Below are 15,990 nucleotides of genomic sequence, written 5' to 3' on the forward strand. Positions count from 1 at the left end.
GACCTCCAGTTGGCTCCTCTTTCCAATACTAAGAGGTTTTTAAAAAAGTGTTGTGATATAACGATTGCCTCATTGAAAATGTATGTGAAGTTAATATTTGGCTCGATCCCCGATCCCCAATGAATAAAAATACGTATTTTCAACGTCCTGAAAGATAGATAAAATACGTATTTTTGAGCACCTAAATGCACCTGATTTCAACGTCCGGGAAATATTTATTGTTTCATGTTGGGGTGGTACGCAATACTTTTCAGATCAGAGTTGTAGAAATTGGACTTGCATTATCTCCTAACAAACAGCAGGTGGCGCGCTACCTCAAAAGACTACTTGTGGCTCGCTTTGAAAATAACCAAAGAAGGAGGAACCGGAAGCAACCATTTTCTGCAGATGTTTTTGAAAGAAAATCGTGCTAAATCAAAACATCTAAATGTGAAATCAAATGTTTTATTTTCTCATGCAGTGGTTGGACATTATTTCTCTACTCTACCCGGTTTTTCTGTAAGTGTCTCGCCCAACGCGATCCCCAGTCATCATGGTAAGTGAAAGAGCATCTCATCATTTTCAGCATCTAGCCATAGGGCATTGTCCATCTTCACAAAGCGGGATGATACGGTGATGTGGGTATGTGTGATTCTGCATCGCAAAACAGGTTTATATTCGTTTTTCTAGTCATGGTCGTTTCATGTTAAAAATTCTGATATACATTAATTCATGAATTCATTCGTTCAAAGTCATATGAAAAACAAATCAAAGTTTACACAAGCAGCCCAATTAAATATTGCCAACATTTTTCCCAATTATTGCCAACATTTGTCGAAATATTGGCAAAGAGCTGATTTGATTGGTCAAAATATTATTTTAGTGGAAGATCAGAATTGGGCTGCCAGTGTTACCACCGAGCAACAAGATGAATACAGATTTTAATAATATACTTTTTAATATGGATACCTAAAGCCAAATTCCAATTTCCTTAGTCAATCTATTATCGTTTTTTCTTTACTGAATATTGATTCTTCCTCTCATCTTTGTTGACATAATAAGAATTTAGCTAATTTAGGCTATCATCACCATGGGCAAATACACACACACACACACACACACTCCGGATGTATCAAATGTTGCTTCTGCTCCTCTACCCCTCAGGACAGTCACAGTGAGGTATCAGACCTCAACCCAGCCCCTGGCCCTGACAGACCTGTAGGACCCATGATGGAGGGGGGAAACGCACCTGTCTACTGTGTCTGTCGCAGACCTGACATCAACTGCTTCATGATGTAACTGTCTGTCTGTCTGTCTGTCTGTCTGTCTGTCTGTCTGTCTGTCTGTCTGTCTGTCTGTCTGTCTGTCTGTCTGTCTGTCTGTGTCTGAACGAACGAACGAACAAAGATGACAAACGACAGGACGGTGGAACAGGCCTCTCATATATGTGTTTCCGCTGTCTCTTGTCTCTGCAGTGGTTGTGACTGCTGTAACGAGTGGTTTCATGGTGACTGCATCGGCATATCAGAGAAGGCAGCTAAAGTCATCCGGGTGTGGTACTGTGAGAAATGTCGTGGTAAGTCTGTCCTCTGTTTTAGTGATGATGATAACCAAATAATGCAGACGTGTCGAGAAAAAGAGACAAACACGAAAACCATGGCACTCCTTTTGTGATCTAAACTGCCAATGAAGCAGTCTTAAAGGGATATGTACATCCAATCATTTAAATGAATTAAATCCACTGATTATTGTGTTGTTATCTAGCCAAAGACGGGACCCTGGAGATAAAGTATCGTCCCAAGAAGACCAAGGAGAAGACGGAGAAGGAGACGGGAGATCAGGGGAAGAAGGAGACGGGAGACCAGGAGAAGAAGGAGACGGGAGACCAGGAGAAGAAGGAGACGGGAGACCAGGAGAAGAAGGAGACGGGAGACCAGGAGAAAAAGGAGACGGGAGACCAGGAGAAGACGGAGACGGGAGACCAGGAGAAGACGGAGAAGGAGACGGGAGACCAGGAGAAGACGGAGAAGCAGCATCACACTCCAGACCTGAATATAGAACACCGCCGAGGTTCACGGGTAACAACCAATAATTCACTGAATATATACAGAGCCTTCAGAAAGTATTCACACCCCTTGACATTTTCCACATGTTGTTGTGTTACAGCCTGAAATTAAAATGTATTAAATGTAGATTTGTTTTGGTCACTGGCCTACACACAATAGCCCATAATGACATCACAATACCCCATAATGACATCACAATACCATATAATGACAAAGTGGAATATTTTTTAAAACTTTTTTTTGTGCAGTTTAATTACAAATGAATTACTGAAATGTCTTGAGTCAAATAAGTACTTCACCCTTTTTCTATGGCAACATAAGTTCAGGAGTAAAAATGTGCTTAAACAAGTCACATAATACGTTTCATGACTAACTCTGTGGACTCCCTCTGTGGACTCACTCTGTGGACTCCCTCTGTGGACTGCCTCTGTGGACTCCCTCTGTGAACTCACTCTGTATACTCACTCTGTGGACTCACTCTGTATACTCACTCTGTGGACTCACTCGTATACAAATCTGATTCCTGGCCATGCGCCTTGTGTCTGAACGGTCAAATCTGATTCCTGGCCATGCGCCTTGTGTCTGAACGGTCAAATCTGATTCCTGGCCATACGCCTTGTGTCTGAACGGTCAAATCTGATTCCTGGCCATACGCCTTGTGTCTGAACGGTCAAATCTTATTCCTGGCCATGCGCCTTGTGTCTGAACGGTCAAATCTGATTCCTGGCCATGCGCTTTGTGTCTGAACGGTCAAATCTGATATTTGCCCCTGATATTTTTAGACTGTTATTTGACATATCTTATTGCTTGTTTGCTGCTCTGTTGACAGTTTGACAACAACATTTGGTAGCTTGTTCATTATTTACAAACAAATGAGTGAATGTGTTAAAATCTAAACAGCTACATAGCTGTGTCTAGCTAGCTAGTCGACTGTTGTGTCTAGCCTGCTAGTCGACTGTTGTGTCTAGCTAGCTAGTCGACTGTTGTGTCTAGCTAGCTAGTCGACTGTTGTGTCTAGCCTGCTAGTCGACTGTTGTGTCTAGCCTGCTAGTCGACTGTTGTGTCTAGCTAGCTAGTCGGCTGTTGTGTCTAGCCAAAAAGGACTTGTTTTGAAAGTTGGATCATCTTATCCTTTGAAGCTTTAAAAGTCTTCTGACACTATGGTTTTTAACGTTCAAAGCAATTGGGAAACATCCATGGTAGGCATTATTGTCACCTTATCTTGATACATAACTTGTATCAACTACTGTGACATGTGGTTGTCTCACCTAGCTATCTGAATATACTAACTACTGTGATATGTGGTTGTCCACCTAGCTATCTGAATATACTAACTACTGTGATATGTGGTTGTCCCACCTAGCTATCTGATCATACTAACTACTGTGATATGTGGTTGTCTCACCTAGCTATCTGATCATACTAACTACTGTGACATGTGGTTGTCTCACCTAGCTATCTGAATATACTAACTACTGTGATATGTGGTTGTCCCACCTAGCTATCTGAATATACTAACTACTGTGACATGTGGTTGTCTCACCTAGCTATCTGAATATACTAACTACTGTGATATGTGGTTGTCCCACCTAGCTATCTGTATATACTAACTACTGTGATATGTGGTTGTCCACCTAGCTATCTGAATATACTAACTACTGTGATATGTGGTTGTCCACCTAGCTATCTGAATATGAATATACTAACTACTGTGATATGTGGTTGTCCACCTAGCTATCTGAATATACTAACTACTGTGATATGTGGTTGTCCACCTAGCTATCTGAATATACTAACTACTGTGATATGTGGTTGTCTCACCTAGCTATCTGAATATACTAACTACTGTGATATGTGGTTGTCCCACCTAGCTATCTGATCATACTAACTACTGTGATATGTGGTTGTCCCACCTAGCTATCTGAATATACTAACTACTGTGATATGTGGTTGTCTCACCTAGCTATCTGAATATACTAACTACTGGGATATGTGGTTGTCTCACCTAGCTATCTGAATATACTAACTACTGTGATATGTGGTTGTCCCACCTAGCTATCTGAATATACTAACTACTGTGATATGTGGTTGTCCCACCTAGCTATCTGTATATACTAACTACTGTGATATGAGGTTGTCCACCTAGCTATCTGAATATACTAACTACTGTGATATGTGGTTGTCTCACCTAGCTATCTGAATATACTAACTACTGTGACATGTGGTTGTCCCACCTAGCTATCTGAATATACTAACTACTGTGACATGTGGTTGTCTCACCTAGCTATCTGAATATACTAACTACTGTGATATGTGGTTGTCCCACCTAGCTATCTGAATATACTAACTACTGTGATATGTGGTTGTCCCACCTAGCTATCTGAATATACTAACTACTGTGATATGTGGTTGTCTCACCTAGCTATCTGAATATACTAACTACTGTGATATGTGGTTGTCCCACCTAGCTATCTGAATATACTAACTACTGTGATATGTGGTTGTCCCACCTAGCTATCTGAATATACTAACTACTGTGATATGTGGTTGTCCCACCTAGCTATCTGAATATACTAACTACTGTGATATGTGGTTGTCCACCTAGCTATCTGAATATACTAACTACTGTGATATGTGGTTGTCTCACCTAGCTATCTGAATATACTAACTACTGTGATATGTGGTTGTCCCACCTAGCTATCTGAATATACTAACTACTGTGATATGTGGTTGTCCCACCTAGCTATCTGAATATACTAACTACTGTGATATGTGGTTGTCCCACCTAGCTATCTGAATATACTAACTACTGTGATATGTGGTTGTCCCACCTAGCTATCTGAATATACTAACTACTGTGATATGTGGTGGTCTCACCTAGCTATCTGAATATACTAACTACTGAGATATGTGGTTGTCTCACCTAGCTATCTGAATATACTAACTACTGTGATATGTGGTTGTCTCACCTAGCTATCTGAATATGAATATACTAATTACTGGGATATGTGGTTGTCTCACCTAGCTATCTGAATATGAATATACTAATTACTGGGATATGTGGTTGTCTCACCTAGCTATCTGAATATGAATATACTAATTACTGGGATATGTGGTTGTCTCACCTAGCTATCTGAATATGAATATACTAATTACTGGGATATGTGGTTGTCTCACCTAGCTATCTGAATATGAATATACTAACTACTGTGATATGTGGTTGTCTCACCTAGCTATCTGAATATACTAACTACTGTGATATGTGGTTGTCTCACCTAGCTATCTGAATATACTAACTACTGAGATATGTGGTTGTCTCACCTAGCTATCTGAATATACTAACTACTGTGATATGTGGTTGTCCCACCTAGCTATCTGAATATACTAACTACTGTGATATGTGGTTGTCTCACCTAGCTATCTGAATATACTAACTACTGTAATATGTGGTTGTCTCACCTAGCTATCTGAATATACTAACTACTGTGATATGTGGTTGTCTCACCTAGCTATCTGAATATACTAACTACTGAGATATGTGGTTGTCTCACCTAGCTATCTGAATATACTAACTACTGTGATATGTGGTTGTCCCACCTAGCTATCTGAATATACTAACTACTGTGATATGTGGTTGTCTCACCTAGCTATCTGAATATGAATATACTAACTGTAAATCGCTCTGGATAATAGCGTCTGCTAAATGACTAAAATGTAAATTGTACACAGGCAAAGATCTGATTTATTAAAGGCCAATAAGTGGTAAAAAGATCAGACTTGGGCTGCCTGTATAAACCCAGTGTGATTCCAGTGTGATTCCAATGTGATTCCAGTGTGATTCCAGTGTGATTCCAATGTGATTCCAGTGTGATTACAATGTGATTCCAGTGTGATTCCAGTGTGATTCCAATGTGATTACAATGTGATTCCAGTGTGATTCCAGTGTGATTCCAGTGTGATTACAATGTGATTCCAGTGTGATTCCAATGTGATTTCAGTGTGATTCCAGTGTGATTCCAGTGTGACTCCAGTGTGATTCCAGTGTGATTCCAATGTGATTCCAGTGTGATTCCAATGTGATTCCAGTGTGATTCCAGTGTGATTCCAATGTGATTTCAGTGTGATTCCAGTGTGATTCCAATGTGATTCCAGTGTGATTACAATGTGATTCCAGTGTGATTCCAATGTGATTCCAGTGTGATTCCAATGTGATTCCAGTGTGATTCCAGTGTGATTCCAATGTGATTCCAATGTGATTCCAGTGTGATTCCAGTGTGATTCCAATGTGATTCCAGTGTGATTCCAGTGTGATTCCAATGTGATTCCAGTGTGATTCCAATGTGATTCCAGTGTGATTCCAGTGTGATTCCAATGTGATTCCAGTGTGATTCCAGTGTGATTCCAATGTGATTCAGTGTGATTCCCTTGTGTGCAGGTGAAGCGTTCGGCCCGTATGTGTGGAGAGTGTGAGCCGTGCAGGAGGACTGAGGACTGTGCTCAGTGTGATTTCTGTAAAGACATGAAGAAGTTTGGAGGACCCAATAAGATCAGACAGAAGTGCAGGCTCCGGCAGTGTGACGTTCGAGCTCGGGTGAGTCCATAAAGGTAGATAGATGGTTCATTTGGACCGTAGACTATTTTAGTATTGGGCATTTGATTTATGCCTCCCAAGAAACCACCAAAACTTGACAAAATGGGGGTGCATTCTTTATTCATTTACAACTAATGAAGCCTCTGAAACGAGCAAACTCGTCAAGGAGGTTTGGATTTCTTTACCTAAAAGATGTTGGGTTGACATTCCGTCTATCTCTCTCTCTCTCTGTCTCTCTCTCGCTGTAGAAAATGCTTCGTGTAAAAGATGAGGAGTTTGCCCTGTCTGGTCGGGGGGCCAGAGGGAGTCTGAGAAGAGGGGGGCCTCTGTTTGATGACTACAGTGAGAATGAGATGGAGCTCTACCAGCAGTACAAGGCTGCAGGCTACGAGGATAACAATATGGTACACCCACACACACACACGGACGGACAGACAATATGGTACACCCACACACACACGGACGGACGGACGGGCGGGCGGGCGGGCAGACGGGCGGACGGACGGACGGACACACACACATACATACAGTATACTAGCTTTGTTAGCTTTGTTAGTTAAACGTGATACATGAATGCATTTTTATTGACTGATTGATCGATTCATCATTTATTGATTGATTATCTCCTGTGGTATCTATGCAGCCATGGCATAGTGATGATGAGGAAGCGGCCTTTGACCCCGTGCAGCGGAAGAGGGCTGTGAAGGTCAAGCACGTCAAGAGACGAGAGAAGAGATGGGACAAGAAGGACAAGGTACAGAAGGCACTAGACCTTTCTCCATAACGCCATGGGATGTGTTTAGTGTTGCAAAAGCAATGTGGGGGGAAAAAACAGTCGAATTGACCATAAACCTAATTGTAATCTGGCAGCGTGATTTAATTTCAAACTTTTCTTCAACAATACGTAATATATTTACAGAGATATTAGAGAGATATTATAGAGAAATATATTATAGATATATTATAGAGAAATATGTTATAGAGATATTATAGAGAAATATATTATAGATATATTATAGAGATATTATAGAGAAATATATTATAGAGATATATTATAGAGAAATATATTATAGAGAGATATGTTATAGAGATATTATAGAGAGATATATTATAGAGAAATATATTATAGATATATTATAGAGAGAGATATTATAGATATATTATAGAGAAATATGTTATAGAGATATTATAGAGAGATATATTATAAAGATATATATTATAGATATATTATAGAGAGATATATTATAAAGATATATATTATAGATATATTATAGAGAGATATATTATAGAGATATTATAGAGGGAGATATTATAAAGATATATATTATAGAGATATTATAGAGAGATATATTATAGAGGGAGATATATTATAAAGATATATATTATAGAGATATTATAGAGAGATATATTATAGAGGGAGATATATTATAAAGAGATATATTATAGATATATTATAAAGATATATATTATAGAGATATTATAGAGAGATATATTATAGAGGGAGATATATTATAAAGATATATATTATAGAGGTATTATAGAGAGATATATTATAGAGGGAGATATATTATAAAGAGATATATTATAGAGAGATATATTATAGATATATTATAAAGAGATATATTATAGATATATTATAGAGAGATATAATAGAGATATATTATAGAGAGATATAATAGAGATATACATTATAGAGAGATATAATAGAGAGAGATATTATAGAGAGATATATTATAGAGAGATATATTATAGAGATATTATAGAGAGTGATATTATAGAGAGATATAATAGAGATATGTTATAGAGAGATATATTAGAGATACATAATAGAGATATTATAGAGAGATATTATGAAGATATATTATAGAGATATTATAGAAAGTGATATTATAGAGAGATATATTATAGAGATATTATAGAGAGAGATATTATAGAAAGATGCTTTATAGAGACATATATTATAGAGATATATAATAGAGATATTATAGAGAGATATATTATGAAGATATAGAAAGATATATTATAAAGAGATATATTATAGAAATATATATTATAGATATGTTATGGAGATATAGAGAGATATATTATAAAGATAAATATTATAGAAAGATATTATAGATATATTATAGAGAGATATATATTATAGAGAGATATATTATAAAGATAAATATTATAGAAAGATATTATAGATATATTATAGAGAGATATATATTATAGAGAGATATATTATAGATATATTATAGAGATATAGAGATATATATATTATAGAGATATGTATTATAGAGAGATATATATTATAGAGATATATATTGTAGAGATATATTATAGAGAGATATATTATAGAAATATATATTATAGATATATTATAGAGAAATATATATTATTGAGAGATATATTATAGAGAGATATATATTATAGAGAGATGTATTATAGAGAGATATATATTATAGAGAGATGTATTATAGAGAGATATATTATAGATATATTATGGATATATTATAGAGATATATATTATAGAAAGATGTATTATAGAGAGATATATTATAGAAAGATGTATTATAGAGAGATATATTATAGAGAGATATATATTAGAGATATATATTATAGAAATATATATTATAGATATATTATAGAGAAATATATATTATAGAGAGATTATAGATATATTATAGAGATATTATAGAGATTTATATTTTAGAGCTATATATTATAGATATATTATAGAGATATATTATAGCGATATATATTATGGATATATTATAGAGAGATATATTATAGAGATATAAAGAGATATATATTATAGAGAGGTAAATTATGGAGATATAGAGATATATATTATAGAGATATATTATAGAGAACTATAGAGAGAGATATTATGGAGATATAGAGAGATATACTATAGAGATATATTATAGAGAGATATATTATAGAGATATAAAGATATATATATTATAGAGAGATATATTATGGAGATATAGAGAGATATATTATAGAGATATATTATAGAGATATAGAGAGATATATTATAGAGACACTATAGAGAGATATATTATAGAGACACTATAGAGAGATATATTATAGAGATATACTATAGAAAGATATATTATGGAGATATAGAGAGACATACAGTGCCTTGCGAAAGTATTCGGCCCCCTTGAACTTTGCGACCTTTTGCCACATTTCAGGCTTCAAACATAAAAATATAAAACTGTATTTTTTTGTGAAGAATCAACAACAAGTGGGACACAATCATGAAGTGGAACGACATTTATTGGAAATTTCAAACTTTTTTAACAAATCAAAAACTGAAAAATTGGGCGTGCAAAATTATTCAGCCCTCTTAAGTTAATACTTTGTAGCGCCCCTTTTGCTGCGATTACAGCTGTAAGTCGCTTGGGGTATGTCTCTATCAGTTTTGCACATCGAGAGACTGAAATTTTTTCCCATTCCTCCTTGCAAAACAGCTCGAGCTCAGTGAGGTTGGATGGAGAGCATTTGTGAACAGCAGTTTTCAGTTCTTTCCACAGATTCTCGATTGGATTCAGGTCTGGACTTTGACTTGGCCATTCTAACACCTGGATATGTTTATTTTTGAACCATTCCATTGTAGATTTTGCTTTATGTTTTGGATCATTGTCTTGTTGGAAGACAAATCTCCGTCCCAGTCTCAGGTCTTTTGCAGACTCCATCAGGTTTTCTTCCAGAATGGTCCTGTATTTGGCTCCATCCATCTTCCCATCAATTTTAACCATCTTCCCTGTCCCTGCTGAAGAAAAGCAGGCCCAAACCATGATGCTGCCACCACCATGTTTGACAGTGGGGATGGTGTGTTCAGCTGTGTTGCTTTTACGCCAAACATAACGTTTTGCATTGTTGCCAAAAAGTTCAATTTTGGTTTCATCTGACCAGAGCACCTTCTTCCACATGTTTGGTGTGTCTCCCAGGTGGCTTGTGGCAAACTTTACGACACTTTTTATGGATATCTTTAAGAAATGGCTTTCTTCTTGCCACTCTTCCATAAAGGCCAGATTTGTGCAATATACGACTGATTGTTGTCCTATGGACAGAGTCTCCCACCTCAGCTGTAGATCTCTGCAGTTCATCCAGAGTGATCATGGGCCTCTTGGCTGCATCTCTGATCAGTCTTCTCCTTGTATGAGCTGAAAGTTTAGAGGGACGGCCAGGTCTTGGTAGATTTGCAGTGGTCTGATACTCCTTCCATTTCAATATTATCGCTTGCACAGTGCTCCTTGGGATGTTTAAAGCTTGGGAAATCTTTTTGTATCCAAATCCGGCTTTAAACTTCTTCACAACAGTATCTCGGACCTGCCTGGTGTGTTCCTTGTTCTTCATGATGCTCTCTGCGCTTTTAACGGACCTCTGAGACTATCACAGTGCAGGTGCATTGATACGGAGACTTGATTACACACAGGTGGATTGTATTTATCATCATTAGTCATTTAGGTCAACATTGGATCATTCAGAGATCCTCACTGAACTTCTGGAGAGAGTTTGCTGCACTGAAAGTAAAGGGGCTGAATAATTTTGCACGCCCAATTTTTCAGTTTTGATTTGTTAAAAAAGTTTGAAATATCCAATAAATGTCGTTCCACTTCATGATTGTGTCCCACTTGTTGTTGATTCTTTACAAAGAAATACAGTTTTATATCTTTATGTTTGAAGCCTGAAATGTGGCAAAAGGTCGCAAAGTTCAAGGGGGCCGAATACTTTCGCAAGGCACTGTATTATAGAGATATATTATAGAGATATAAAGAGATATATATTATATTATAGAGAGATATATTATAGAGATATATATTATAGAGATATACTATAGAGAGATATATTATAGAGATATATATTATAGAGATATAAAGAGATATATATTATATTATAGAGAGATATATTATGGAGATATAGAGAGATATATTATAGAGATATAAAGAGATATATATTATATTATAGAGAGATATATTATGGAGATATAGAGAGATATATTATAGAGATATAAAGAGATATATATATAATAGAGATATTCTATAGAGAGATATATTATGGAGATAAGGAGAGATATATTATAGAGAGATATATTATGGAGATATAGAGATATACTATAGAAAGATATATTATGGAGATAAGGAGAGATATATTATAGAGATATACTATAGAGAGATATATTATGGAGATATAGAGATATACTATAGAGAGATATATTATAGAGATATATTATAGAGAGATATATTATGGAGATATAGAGAGATATATTATAGAGATATACTATAGAGAGATATATTATAAAGAGATATAAAGAGATATATATTATAGAGAGATATATTATGGAGATATAGAGAGATATATTATAGAGATACTATAGAGAGATATATTTTGGAGATATAGAGAGATATATTATAGAGATATTATAGAGAGAGGTATTATAGATATATGATAAACGGTTGACTATTTCTGTACTGCTCAGTTGACTGAAGTCCAGTTAATCCAACCACCTCCTATATTGTCCCTTGTTTCCCCCCCAGAAGGAGGTGCGTCGCCACAAGCAGAAGCTGAAGCACCGTGAGCGACTGAAGCACAGTGAGAGGGGTGGCGGGGGCGGCGGCGAGGCTCGGGGGGACAGTGGTGGAGGAGGAGGGGGGATGAGACAGTGTTTGGGACCAGGGTGTGTGGAGGTCGCCAGGGCCGGCTCCAAATACTGCTCAGAGGACTGCGGCATGAAACTGGCTACCAAGTAAGAGGAATTACTTATTAAACACACAACAGAATCATTCACGAAAACAATGTACTGTCAATTAAGTAGCAAACCCTTAATCAATGTAAAATATTTATTGTCTGAATCACTTAAAGTTATGTTAAAACATTTGTTTGTAATGTTTTATCACAAACATAATATAGTCTTTAAATGCTTTGATTGGGCCTGTTTGTCTGATGAGAGTAGGAAACTTGAAGGAAACTTGTAGGAAATTTGAAGGAAACTTGTAGGAGAAACTTGTAGGAAACTTGAAGGAAACTTGAAGGAAACTTGAAGGAAACTTGTAGGAAACTTGTAGGAAACTTGAAGGAAACTTGTAGGAAACTTGAAGGAAACTTGAAGGAAACTTGTAGGAAACTTGAAGGAAACTTGAAGGAAACTTGTAGGAAACTTGAAGGAAACTTGTAGGAAACTTGAAGGAAACTTGTAGGAAACTTGTAGGAAACTTGAAGGAAACCTTTTGGACATGTATCTGTTTCCATCTGTCTCTCTGCCCGTCCTTATGCCCCCCCCCAACCAGCCGTATCTATGAGAATACAGCAGCGACAGCAGGCTCCCTTCCTTCGGAAAGTATTCATACCCCTTGACTTATTCCACATTTTACCGTGATACAGCCATCTACACACAATACCCCCGTAATGACAAAGTGTTTTTGTTGTATTTTTAATTTTTTTTTTCAGTTTTTCTTGTTTTTCAATCAAAAAAATCAAACAAAACACATAAATAATAAATAATAGAATCAAAATAGAATATCTAACAAAACAAACATATTTCCAGCTTTAGCTGAGACGGCTAACAAATAAATGTGTTTTACAGCACCTTACACAACATGTATATACACTCAGTTCCTTAATCACTGCATTCACTCTGTCCAGTTTGAAATATAGTTGAGTAGTGGAGACCAGAGTCTATCAAACCTGGGCTGTCTCTTGCAGGAGGTCATAAGTGAGCTTTTCAAGAGGGAGAAAGTCAACAATCTGGTCAATCCACATTTTAAAAGATGAGAGAAGAATTAGAAGCCCACAGCTGGAAAATAGATTTCTTAGCAAAATATGTGATAGTCATGAACACATTTTCTCTGTCTGGATCAAGAACAAAGTCCTGCTGGACATTAGGAAGATAGAGACACGGGGTCATATCAAACTATTCATCTAGTATGTTCTGTGCAGCACTATGTATAGTTTGCCAAAATATGGTAACCTCTCTACAACTCCAAAACACATGGAGTCTCACTGGGGTGTAATAAAATGTGTATTGCATTTTAAAATCAGATTCCTTTTTATATTAGTAGAGGAGCCGTATACCCTGTCGCAAACATCCGCCCATAACTCATCACTGATAGTCAGACCAAGGTCCTTTTCCCAGATTCTTAATCAAATTATTATTTTTAAATGTTTTATTTAACCTTTATTTAATTAGACAAGGCAGTTAAGAACAAATTCTTAATTACAATGACGGCCTAGTGGGTTAACTGCCTTGTTCAAGGGCAGAATGATAGATTTTGTACCTCGTCAGCTCGGGGGATTCGATCTTGCAACCTTTCGGTTACTAGTCCAACAGCTCTAACCACTAGGCTACCTGCCACCTCTACACTCTAACCACTAGGCTACCTGCCACCTCTACACTCTAACCACTAGGCTACCTGCCTCCTCTACACTCTAACCACTAGGCTACCTGCCTCCTCTACACTCTAACCACTAGGCTACCTGCCACCTCTACACTCTAACCACTAGTCTACCTGCCACCTCTACACTCTAACCACTAGGCTACCTGCCACCTCTACACTCTAACCACTAGGCTACCTGCCTCCTCTACACTCTAACCACTAGGCTACCTGCCACCTCTACACTCTAACCACTAGGCTACCTGCCACCTCTACACACTAACCACTAGACTACCTGCCACCTCTACACTCTAACCACTAGGCTACTTGCCGACTTACCATAATTTGCAAATAAATTCATAAAAAATCCTACAATGTGGTTTTCTGGATTTTTTTTCCTCATTTTGTCTGTCATAGTTGAAGTGTACCTATGATGAAAATTACAGGCCTCTCTCATCTTTTTAAGTGGGAGAACTTGCACAATTGGTGGCTGACTAAATACTTTTTTGCCCCACTGTACATTGTAACCACTTATACAAATATCCTTATCAAAAACAGACTTGCTGAGCCAGATTTCAGAAAACACAACTACATCAGCATCAGTTGATTTAGCCCAAATCCTAACCCATCAACTTTTGACAACAGGCTGCGTACATTTAAATTAAGAATACCAAAACCAGATCTTGATTTAAAATCAGAGGGGGTTTGGAGACATTGCACATCAGACATTGTTATGTCGATATAGGACTCTTTTTTACTGTGGATATAGATACTTTTGTGCCTGTTTCCTCCAGCATCTTCACAAGGTCCTTTACTGTTGTTCTGGGATTGATTTTAACTTTTCGCACCAAAGTACGTTCATCTCTAGGAGACAGAACGCGTCGCCTTCCTGAGTGGTATGACGGCTGCGTGGTCCCATGGTGTTTATACTTGTGTACTATTGTTTGTTCAGATGAACGTGGTATCTTCAGGCGTTTGGAAATTGCTCCCAAGGATGAACCAGACTTGGGGAGGTCTACAATTTTGGGAGGTCTTTGCTGATTTCTTTAGATTTTCTCATGATGTCAAGCAACGAGGCACTGAGTTTGAAGGTAGGCCTTGAAATACATCCACAGGTACACCTCCAATTGACTCAAATGATGTCAATTAGCCTATCAGAAGCTTCTAAAGCCATGACATAATTTTCTGGAATTTTCCAAGCTGTTTAAAGCCACAGTCAACTTAGTGTATGTAAACTTCTGACCCACTGGAATTGTGATACAGTGAGTTATAAGTGAAATAATCTGTCTGTAAGCAATTGTTGGAAAGATTACTTGTGTCATGCACAAAGTAGATGTCCGAACCGACTTCCCAAAACTATAGTTTGTTAACAAGAAGTTGTGGAGTGGTTGAAAAATGAGTTTTAATGACTCCAGTCTAAGTGTACATACATTTCTAACTTCACCTGTAGATGGGAGCCTCAATAATTCCATCAATACTGGAATCAATACTGCAGATTTGGTGTTACGAAGATCCCAAGGTATTGAAACCCCAGGTAGTCTTCCATTGGAACTGACAGATAGAGACAGTCTTCCATTGGAACTGACAGATAGAGACAGTCTTCCATTGGAACTGTCAGATTCAGACAGTCTTCCATTGGAACAGACAGATACAGACAGTCTTCCATTGGAATTGACAGATACAGACAGTCTTCCATTGGAACAGACAGATACAGACAGTCTTCCATTGGAACTGACAGATAGAGACAGTCTTCCATTGGAACTGACAGATAGAGACAGTCTTCCATTGGAACTGACAGATAGAGACAGTCTTCCATTGGAACTGACAGATAGAGACAGTCTTCCATTGGAACTGACAGATAGAGACAGTCTTCCATTGGAACTGACAGATAGAGACAGTCTTCCATTGGAACAGACAGATACAGACAGTCTTCCATTGGAACAGACAGATACAGACAGTCTTCCATTGGAACTGACAGATAGAGACA

The 15,990-nt window shown here is 37.1% G+C and overlaps 1 protein-coding gene across 3 annotated transcripts in view; it reads left to right on the forward strand.

The window, feature by feature from the left end:
• Positions 1–267: 267 nt before the first annotated feature.
• The window catches only part of LOC110491185 (CXXC-type zinc finger protein 1), a 29,659-nt gene continuing 13,936 nt past the window's right edge, over positions 268–15,990 (forward strand). The window contains exons 1-8 of one of the 3 annotated variants that reach the window (XM_036947704.1): positions 268–535; positions 1,144–1,274; positions 1,455–1,555; positions 1,744–2,057; positions 6,481–6,636; positions 6,885–7,040; positions 7,280–7,390; positions 12,171–12,379. In XM_036947704.1, coding sequence (XP_036803599.1) covers positions 533–535; positions 1,144–1,274; positions 1,455–1,555; positions 1,744–2,057; positions 6,481–6,636; positions 6,885–7,040; positions 7,280–7,390; positions 12,171–12,379 — 1,181 coding nt within the window. In that variant the 5' untranslated portion in view covers positions 268–532. The remainder of the gene's footprint in view (positions 536–1,143; positions 1,275–1,454; positions 1,556–1,743; positions 2,058–6,480; positions 6,637–6,884; positions 7,041–7,279; positions 7,391–12,170; positions 12,380–15,990) is intronic. The other 2 variants (XM_036947703.1, XM_036947702.1) reach the window with 2 other exon arrangements.

This window comes from Oncorhynchus mykiss, chromosome 16 (genome assembly GCF_013265735.2).
Source record: "Oncorhynchus mykiss isolate Arlee chromosome 16, USDA_OmykA_1.1, whole genome shotgun sequence".
Lineage (NCBI taxonomy): Eukaryota > Metazoa > Chordata > Actinopteri > Salmoniformes > Salmonidae > Oncorhynchus > Oncorhynchus mykiss.